This window comes from Muntiacus reevesi, chromosome 3, assembly GCF_963930625.1.
Source record: "Muntiacus reevesi chromosome 3, mMunRee1.1, whole genome shotgun sequence".
Classification (NCBI taxonomy): Eukaryota; Metazoa; Chordata; class Mammalia; order Artiodactyla; family Cervidae; genus Muntiacus; species Muntiacus reevesi.
The window spans coordinates 98,618,361-98,628,300 of record NC_089251.1 but is presented as its reverse complement, the minus strand read 5'-3'; the positions used below and the strand labels follow the sequence as shown (position 1 = coordinate 98,628,300).

At 53.4% G+C, this 9,940-nt stretch overlaps 1 protein-coding gene across 1 annotated transcript; it reads right to left on the bottom strand.

Annotated features, from left to right (window-relative positions):
- Window positions 1–1,049: 1,049 nt before the first annotated feature.
- On the bottom strand, window positions 1,050–8,235 carry ANKRD39 (ankyrin repeat domain 39). Its single transcript, XM_065929777.1, has 4 exons — window positions 8,090–8,235; window positions 6,933–7,036; window positions 5,959–6,162; window positions 1,050–2,056 (listed from the first exon to the last, which is right to left on the bottom strand). Exons 1-4 carry the CDS (start codon window positions 8,187–8,189, stop codon window positions 1,913–1,915), a joined length of 552 nt encoding a protein of 183 aa, XP_065785849.1. The 5' UTR covers window positions 8,190–8,235; the 3' UTR covers window positions 1,050–1,912.
- Window positions 8,236–9,940: the final 1,705 nt, after the last annotated feature.

Genomic DNA, 9,940 nt, shown 5'->3' with positions numbered 1-9,940 from the left:
TGAGGTTCAGATCTGCTCTAGGTCCAAGAACAAATGTTAACCATTAATCCAGTTGCAAAGTGATTTGTCTGCAGTTACCAGTCAACCTTGCTAATTCTCCCCAAGACACCAAGCATGCCTTCCACCCAGCTGTACCTTGAATTTCTGCCTTGACCTTTGAAAGGAAACCTGATAGCTGGTGAGTAAGACTCTGGCCTCAAAGCCACATGAGCAGAGATGAGCAGGATGGGAGCGGGGGAGGGAGAGCTGTGGGTCCAGGGCTGCCGAGGGCCCACCCACAGCCGGCTTCTGAGCTCCAAGACCTGGGAAGCCCAGGGCTTTTTAGAGAAAACTCTTCTGTGCTTACGGCCCAGGGTGTTTTTCTCAAAGGTGATTTTTGGCCTGTGGTCCTGAGGAAGGGAACCACGACTCCTCTCCTCCAATGTCCCAGGGCGAGGGTATTGACGCTGCATCTGACACACTCAGCGGAAGACTGCTGGTACTCACATGGAGGCAACTAGTATTAATTTATTGTTGGTATTACTTTATTGAAGAAAAAAATCACCTCTTGTAAGTCCACACATAGCAAATCAAGCTCAGGACCCCCACCTGGGGAGACAGTGGGTGCAATCTCACACTCCTCCTCCTGACACTCCCCCTGAGTGTGTGTGAGTGTGTGTGTGTTCCTGTGTAGCTCTACCCACTCTACTGTGGTCACGACTCAGCACTCTTTCCCCATCAGCACAGGCTGCATTCGTGGGCTGGACCCTCATCTCTGCTCATGTGGCTCCAAGGCCAGAGTCTTACTTGTCCCCCTGTTGGGAGCACTTGGCATTAGCTCTACTTTTTTCTTCTTTTTTTAACATTTCACCCCATGCTCCAGTGCACATCTTTGTAAATGCATCTGTAAATAAACATCTCTGGGGACTTGCGGTTAAGACTTGGTGCTTCCAATGCAGGGTACACAGGTTCCATCCCGGGTCAGGGAACTAAGATCATACACATACGCACAATAACTTTGTATCCATGGATATTTCTCTAGGGAGCTACAGAGAAATTAGAAATATTGGTCTTGCTCACTTAAATTTTAGTAGATATTGCCAAACTGCCATCCACTGTACCAATTTTCATAAACAGGTAACAATACACACAGTTAAGACAAGAGACAGCATGAAAAAGATACATGTAGATATATACACAAAACAAAGGATCAATATCCAAAGTACATAAACGACTCCTATGAAAAAGGAAAAAAATTTTAAAAATTAAAAACTTTAAATTTGAACAAGGTCACAGAAGACAGGCATTCAGCCTCACTAGTAATCAGCAGTGAATGCAACATAAAACAAAGCAATAGCACCTTGTCTCTTGGACAGTTAACATGAATGAAATTATGGTATAGATGCAGGTGTGGGTCAGGTTTTGGGGAGGTGGGAGCTCAAATGCTGTCTGCACGGCTCTGGGCACCCCCTCAGTGCTCCTCAGATCTTCACTTGTCTCATCCGCACACGGACCCCACCACAGTCACTCCTCTCGAGATGGGGACGCGGGACACAGCGGGGACAGTGACTTGTGCCAAGGTCACCTGGCTAGAAAGCAGCTTTTCATGTGTCACGTATTCCAAAGCTGCTTCTCATGCTTACGGAGTTTTGTATTTTCAGATTTGGGTCTTAACTCCAAATTTATTTTTGTGCAGGGGATGAGGTGAGGCTATGACTTTATCTTTTCTAAACGGATAGATGTTCCCACATGAGCTAATTTAGAATACAATCATCTGTCCAGGCGGCCACCCTGGCGCCCCGCAATCTGAGTCCCCTCGCTCTGCCGGGCTCCTTTGGCCTCAGGCGCTCACCCTGCGGCTCGGGTGCTGTCCAGGTGGGGGCTGGGAGAGCCAGTCTGAGTCCTCGGGTGCTGTCTGAGACGGGGCGGCGACTCAGCTGGCCAGCAGGTCCCGCAGGTCGCTGTTGCCAGGCAGCAGGTCGCAGGCGAGCCGGGCCTTCCGGTCCCGAACAGCCTTCAGGGCTGGGCTGTGCTGCAGCAGGAGGGAGCAGATGTCCACGTGACCCTTCTCGGCGGCCTGCGGGGAGAGGAGGCGATCGGAAGCTGAACCCCACTGTGCCCCGCTTTCTTGCTCTACGTCTGGGGCTCTTTAGGTCCTAAAGCAGGTCTTGCCGGCTGGCTGAGCAGGTTTCCCTTGACTCCTGCCAGTGATGCGTGTGCAGGGTGGTGGGGCACCCTGGTGCCGCTCGGGCAGTCAGCTGGAGCGCTCCCTCCCGTGCCCTTTGCTCAGGGGCCATGCCTTTGCTCAAGCCTGCACATTAAGGACAAGGACAGAGGACATCCCTGGCCATCCAGTGGTTAAGACTCTGCACTGACACTGCAGAGGGTGCAGGTTCAATCCCTGGTCCAGAAAAATTCCACATGCCACAGGGATCTGGTAAGGACCTAAGACCCTGCCTGCCACCAGGTGCGGCCAAAAAGGAAAAAAAAAAGAGCAAGTGCAGGGACTTCTTCAGTGGTCCAGGGGACACAGGCTTAACCCCTGGTCCACGGAGATCCACATGCCACAGAGCAACTGAGCCCACATACCTAGAGCCATGCTCCGCAACGAGAACCCTGTGCACAACTAGAGTAGCCTCCACTCGCTACAACTAGAGAAAGCCCGCACACAACAACAGAGACCCAGCACACCCCCAAAACAATAAAATTTAAAAAAAGAACAAGTATAGAGCCTTGGATTTCTGAGCATCTATATGAACACGCGTATCGTCTACAGGGGCACCACGGGCACACGACGCGTCAGACAGGGCCCTTGTCCTGGGGACTTTCAGACGAGCAGACAGAACTAGGTCTACTACCCAGGCTTCTCCTCTTCCCTCTGAGACAAACCATTCGAATGTCAATTCTAACCCACATTCTCCAAAAAAGAACAGAGGTTAGGTGACTTACACAGATTATCTTGTTCAATGTTTCCAATAACCATCAGAAGTAAGAAATATCATTGTTTCTATTTTATAGATGAACAAACTGAGGCTTATAAAAATTGAGTAACTTGTCCAAGGTCACAGAGCTAGTGTAGCAGCTTGGGGAGTTCCAAGTCAGGTCTGTCTGACCCCAAAGTTCAGGCTCTCAATAGCTGTATCACTCTATTCCCCACTTCTTCCAACAGACAAGGGCTCCTGAAGGATATCAAATATTAGTACCCAACACCATCTCAAATATGAATCTAAATCTTTACTAGGCATAAATATCTTGATGGGAACAGACCCAGGGTTCTGAATATTATTGCTTCCTTTCAGGCAGGTGAGTTATGAGCAGTTGTGAGACGAATTCCAAATAATTTTTAGCAAAAAAAACACAAGGCACCAATGTTTGCAGAAGGGAAGGAGGGAGGCAGGCAGGCAGGCTGGAAGGAAGGGCTGGATGATTCATATTCCTCACACATACTCGTTCTCTGAATTTCTTGAGAATGCTGCAAGCCGTGGGTGAAAGCAGCTGGGTCTGTCCCCGGCAGTGTCCTGCCTGTCAACACTCATCACGGGAGCTGTGGTGGTGAAACACTCAAGCAACATCAGTTCAGACCACTGGGAAATAAGCAATCTGCCTCGCCAACCAGCAAGGGTCTCCACACAAAAGGGCCCCCAGCTGCTCTCTTGGCATCTGAGCCTGGTGCTGGGGCTGCAGGAGGAAACGAGGCCAACTCCAGCTGCCCCAGTGAGAGAGGCAGAGATCATGAAGAGGGGCTCCAAGAGGGAAGAGAGGCAGGAGGAGCCAGGTGCAGGGTCCTCCGGGCATCCGGGTGGGGGCGCTGCCGTCCGCGAGGAAGAGGAAGCCTCTCTGAGCGTGTGATGTGGAAGCTGAGGTCCAGAAAGAGGAACAGACACAAGCCAGAGAGCAAAGGGATGGAGAGGCCTCCGGACAGCAGGAGCCGCTGCCTGTGGTCTGCAAGGGATACAGAAATGGCTTCAAGAGACGGGAGACGGGGGCTTCCCTGGTGGCTCAGTGGTTAAGAATCTGGTGCCAACACAGGTGACATGGGTTCATCTGGGAAGATCCCAGACGCCGAGGAGCAACTAAGCCTGTGGGCCACAGTGGCTGGACCTGTGGTCTGGAGCTAGGAGCTGTAGCCACTAAGGCCTACATCTCTGCGGCCTGTCTTCCAGTACTAGAGAAGCCACTGCAATGAGAAGCCCGCTCACTACAATGAAGAGCGGCTCCTGCTTGCTGCAACTAGAGAAAAGCCCACACAACCCAGCCAAAAAAAACCGAAATAAAATTACTTGAAGAAGAAAGAAACTGAAAAGAACTAGCAGGACCTGAGCGTAACAGGCAAGGGGCCGGGAGGGAGCTCAGGACAAGCTGACAGGCAGGCAGGGGCCAACCCCAGGAGGCCTGTTAACCAGCTTAAGGACTTCATAGACGCAAGCCTTCAGAGGACTCTTAAGGCATGGTGTGGTCCGAACTGCGCTTTAAACCATCGCTCTGGGAGAAGATCAAGTGGGCTAAGAGGACCAGATTATACACACAGGCCTTATGGATGCATCAACTGCCTTTCAAAGATAAACAAGAAATTGGCAAAAGGGGATGCCCTAACACATGACTGACCAGAGACATATCAATACATTTTCAGACAGTGATACAATTAACATCACTGTGCACTGTTGGGAGTTTAAAACTGACCAGGGTTCATTATATAACATCATCGTCATCATCATTCACATTGTGCTCCGTTAGGTTCCTGTCCCATCGCTGTATATATCATAAACATAAAATTTTCAAAAATGATGCATTGAGATATTCTGAGTGAAGAATTTTTTGGTGAATTTTATGAAAAGACTTTCTCCAATCTTCCAAGAGACACATATGCTAGTGTCTAAGAAGATGCCAGTTCTCCAGAATGAAGTTCTGATTCAGATGATATGAACAGTAGACCAACAAAAAGAGAGAATGCTCCTTTGCTTCCACAGCAGAGTGGACTGAAGACAACATTTCCCCAAAATTAGAAGACTTAACAGGTGCGTCCAGTGTAACTACTGAATGTAATAACCCACAACGCGTGGGCTCTCTGTGACCCCTCCTCTGTCCATGGGCTTTCCCAGGCAAGAATACTGGCGTGGGTTGTCATTTTCTCCTCCAGGGGAATCTTCCTGACCCAGGATCAAACCCACATCTCCTGCCTTGGCAGACGAATTCTTCACCACTGTGCCACCTGGGAAGCCCAATAACTTGCAAAGTGCTGGTGAAATAACAGAATTAATTTTGGGCCAAAAGAAAAACTGCCAGCCGCAGGTGTTAATTTCTGTAGAAATTCCCCAGTCAATAAAGTGACCCAGAAAAAAAAAATAAATCATGTTAGCTTCATAATAAAAAATAAATAAATAAAGTGACCCAGAAGACTGAGCTACCGGGAAGGGGGCAGGGAGCGAAATTTATGTCCAGAGCAGGTATTCTGTATGCCTCAAGCTGTTCACTGTGGGTACGTGTTTCTAGGCAGAAAACTGCTAATTAAATGATCACTCTGGTCAGTGTGGAAAGTGGACCAGAGGGACAGGCAAGGGGAGGTTCAAGTTTTCGAAAACTATGTGAAGCAGCACTGAGGATGCATCACTAAGAAAGAAAACGATGCCTTATGTTTCGTACTAATTTACGTGCACAGGAAACTCGCTGGAAAATTATATGTTAATCCTCAAGTGATGATGGGTGAGCAGTGAGATTACAAATGATCCCGATTCTCTACTTTATGCTTTTCTGTTATCCCCGTGTTTTCTACCATGAACACGCTATACCTTTTTTACTTTTGGCTATGCCATGTGGCCTGTGAGGTCTTAGTTCTCTGACCAGGGATGGAACCTGGGCCCCAGCAGTGAGCGTGCCACGTCCTAAACACTGGACAGCCAGAGAATTCCCGTATTCTAGCTTTTATAATGATAAGAGACAAGAAGTTCTTGCAGCCTGTGAAACTTTTGAGAGGGGACGCACCTTGTGCAGACTGGTCATGCCGTCGGCGTCCACCAGCCTGGGGTTGGAGCCGTGCGCGAGCAGGAGCCGGGCAATGTCTGTGTGCCCGCAGTAGCTGGCGCGGTGCAGGGCGGTGGCTCCCCCGTGGGTCTGGGCATCACACTTGGCCCCACTCTCCAGCAGGAATTGGCACACGGCGTAGTGCCCATTGCGGCTGGCATAGTGCTGCAGTGAACAGAGCCGGGGTCAGGGGACAGAACCCTGGGTGAGGGGTGCAGCGGCGGCCGGAGCCCCCTCTGGCAGCCGGGTGAGCAGGGCGAGCCTGCATGCCTAGCTTCCGCTTCAGCTACTGACAGTGGGAATAATAACCATTCCATTTAAAAAACATATTTATTTATTTTGGGGTTGTCAGGCCTTAGTCGCGGCATGCGGGATCTTTCCTGGCGGCATTTGGACTCAGCAGTCCCCAGGAATGTGGGATCTTGGTTCCCCAACCAGGGATAGAACCCGTGCTCCTGCATGAGAAGGTGAAATCTTAACCACTGGACTGCCAGGGAAGTTTCAATAATTACCAATCCTACCTCACAGTATCGTTATGAAAGTGAAAAGTCAAAGTGTTAGTCACTCAGTTGTGTCCGACTCTTTGCGATCCTATGGACTGTAACCCAAGAGGCTCCTCTATCCATGGGATTTTCCAGGCAAGAATACTGGGGTGGGTTGCCATTCCCTTCTCCATGGGACCTTCCCGACCCAGGGATGGAACACAGGTCTCTCACGTCTCCTGCATTGGCAGGTGGATTCTTTACCATTATGAAAATGATATTAAACAATCAGTGAAAAACACCTCGACTAATTAAAAAAACCCAGGTTCATAAGATGCTTAAAGAGAAACCCTGCTGGGAGAGAAGAAAGAGGGGAAAGAAAATAGGGAAAAGGCAAACATCATCCCCGCCCAGAGAGCAGGAACCCAGAGCTGAGGCCCCTCCCCAACTCACTAGAGCCGTGTAGCCTGCGGAGTCAGGCTGGCTGGGGTCCGCTGCCTTTTGGATTAAATACTTCACTCGGCCCAGGTCTCCGTTCAGGGCTGCCGACCAGATTCCTGCGGAGGCACAACCCAAGCACTGAATAATGTTCACGGACTGGGGGTTTCTAGCACTTCCCTTACCTCTCGACCTGTCTTCTTTCTCATCTACCAAATGGGAATTCGTCTGCCCGACACACAGGCCGGTGAGCTGAGCAGCTCCTCTGAGCTGCGCACTGTGAGGGGTGCTGGAGACATCGCTGTGAGCCAGACAGGGGCTTGTCCCAGGAGAGGAGACTGGCCAGACACAACCTCCCTTCTTCCCCACTTCAAACACACCAGTGCTGGATAGAGTGCTATTTAAGATGCTTGAATACACAGTCACAACCAAACACTGTCAGGCGCCAGCCCGAATAGAAAACCACAGCCAAAGTGGTGAGCAGGCATCTAGTCTGTGGGACCCTCAGAGTCCTCGGAGCCCTACACGCAGCTCAGGGACTCTGGCTGGAAGGCCTGAGCAGAGTCGGGGGCAAAGGCGGCAGGCCGTGTGGGTGGTGGGCAACCAGACAGAGCAAGGCTCTGTGCACTCAGCCGGGGGCACCATGGATGGTCTGGGGCAAAGGAGTTACCCCGCTTGACGCACACGTAAGGATGACATCGCGCTCCTGGAGGCCATCTGCCTTATCTCATGCCTGCAGTGCCCTACACACAGCCCGGAACAGCGCAGCCCCCTGATCTGAAGCTCCATACCCTCGGGCTGGGTGCAGTGCCCTGGAAGCAGACTCTGCCGCCCGGCCCCTCTCAGACCCCGGAGCAGGCCTGGGTGTCCCGGGGTCGCACCAGGTGGGGAGTCGGATCCCGCCGCACCACTGGGGAAAGTTACCGAAGCCATTGCCTGTTTCCCGACCTGCAGACGAGCCAGCGTTTCTATTGCCAAGCTCGCGCCAGGGCCCCGGAGGGCTCTCATTACGCGGGAGCTGCGAGCCCACAGCCGGCCGGCGCTCCGACCAGGCCCGCTCCCACCCCCCACCCGCTTCCCTCTAGGGATCCCGGTTCACGGCCACCTCCTTGGCCCCGGGGGCCTGCGGACGCCGGAAGGCGCCGGGCCGGCAGAGCCGCACGCCCCCTCACCCCTCTCGAAGTCCATCTCGTCTAGCGTCTGCTGCACGCCGGGCGCCGCGCTGGGGTGGGAGCAGCAGGGCCCATCCGCGCAGGGCCGCGGCGCCGCCATGTCGCTCTCCGCGCCCGCCCACCGGCTGCCGGGCTCGGGCACTGCAAAAAGCCGGCATGGGCGCGGCCTCGGCGTACCCGCCCCGTCTGACCATTCGGCGTCCGCACGAACCACGGGGCAGACCAATCAAGCGTCTGAGTCTGGGCCCGGGAGCCAATCGCGACGGCAGGGCGGGACCTGCGGCGCTGCACCGCGCCGGCCCGAAGCGGCCACGAGAGGGCGTCCCAGGCTAAGCGGAGGCCCGGGCGCGCCCGCTGAGACCCAGGACCGACTCTTGGGGACAGCAGCCGGCCATGGATGTCCCCCTCCAGTTTCTCCTTGTCCCACCGGGATCCCCAGGGTCGGGGGTCACCAGGCGGGCCCCAAGGCCCTTCCCCACCTCTTTCCCCCACCATCTCGGGCTCAGGTTGATGGGTCCCCACGGCCGCGCGGTGATCAGTTGAAAGGCCAAGACCCCCTCCTTCCACTCGTCCCTGCTGTCCACTTCTTGAAATGCCGTGGGAGGCAGATGGCTACAACTTGTATTGGTTCCTGAAAGCGAGTAGGCCCGGGGTAGGGGCTGGGGCGGGGCAGGGAAAAGAAATTGGAACGGTCATCCCCGCAGTGGGCACCTAATTTACTGAATCAACTTCCTTCGGCCGTGGGTTACTGACCATGCAGGAAGCTAGCTGCTCGAATCAGCAGATGCTAGGCCTCTATTACAGCAGGACGCTGGCAGCAGGTTGTTCCGGCCACAGCAGGCCCCCCCAGACCGGTCACTCTTCATTTCCACTGCCTGTGTGTGGGCGTGAATTAGAGAAGCCAGGCTAGGTCCTGGTTTTCTTAAGAGTATCTTGGCCCTGGGCAGGCTCCTTCCTATATAGCAAAGGGGCTCGGTGCCTACTGGAGGCAGTGAAGTTCCCATGTTGCATGGTTACCTGAAGCATTCAAGACTAACATTCCTGGAGCATAAAGGCGCAAAGTAATCATTCTTCCCCTAAACTGGTGGGGAGCCCCGTCCTCACACGAGCCAGTCCGCACAAGTTTAAGCTGCTTCTAGGAAGTTCCTCTCCACGGCCCCCACTCCCTTTTCCCCTTCCCAGAGGACTGGGAAGCCAGGCCCCTCCCCTCTACTGGTTCTGTTCCCCAAGCCCTGACTTCTCCCTTTGGCCAGAAGCCATGGTTGGCTCCCCAGAGGCTGTGGCCCTGGTCTGGTTCCCAGGCCGACCCACCACTGTGGGAAAACACTGGAGCCTGGCCTCTGGACCCCTCTCTAGAGAGGGGCACAAGCCGGAGGGGGACCCCTGAAGGGGCGGACTGAGGGTGACGGCACAAGAGGCTGTGGTTTGTGAGGGTGGACAGGAGTGAGGGAGCCTCCCTCTGGGCACCCAGGTTTCAGCCCAAGTGTCTTATCTCCACGACAGGAATGGTTTCATTTTCTCCATTTTATTTATCAATATAAAAATACTCAAATATTTACAACAAATAAATACGCGGGGACACAATAAGTTACACTGCTGGGAGCCCTCCTCCTAGGGCTGGGAGAGGATATGCCAGATCCACAGCATGCCCACCCCTCTCGCCTTCCCTCCCCCCCCCCAAACACAACCTTTCCCAGCCCTGCCAGGGAGGACAAGTATAAAATACCACTGAACCCCAGGGCCAAGTGGGGGGCCCCTCCCAACCCTTACCCCAAACACACAGGAGGCTTCATCTCCCCACCCCCCACCCTGAAAACATTCATAGCCCTGGGAGCAGGACCAGGCCCCACC

What these genes read in the sequence shown, in the direction of transcription:
- ANKRD39 (XM_065929777.1), bottom strand. Translation starts at nt 8,189, where the DNA reads ATGGCGGCGCCGCGGCCCTGCGCGGATGGGCCCTGCTGCTCCCACCCC. An exon ending in CGAGATGGACTTCGAGAGGG is followed by an intron (nt 7,037 to 8,089) that starts GTGAGGGGGCGT and finishes GTGCCTCCGCAG; the next exon opens with GAATCTGGTCGGCAGCCCTG. An exon ending in GCATGACCAGTCTGCACAAG is followed by an intron (nt 2,057 to 5,958) that starts GTGCGTCCCCTC and finishes CTCTCCCCGCAG; the next exon opens with GCCGCCGAGAAGGGTCACGT.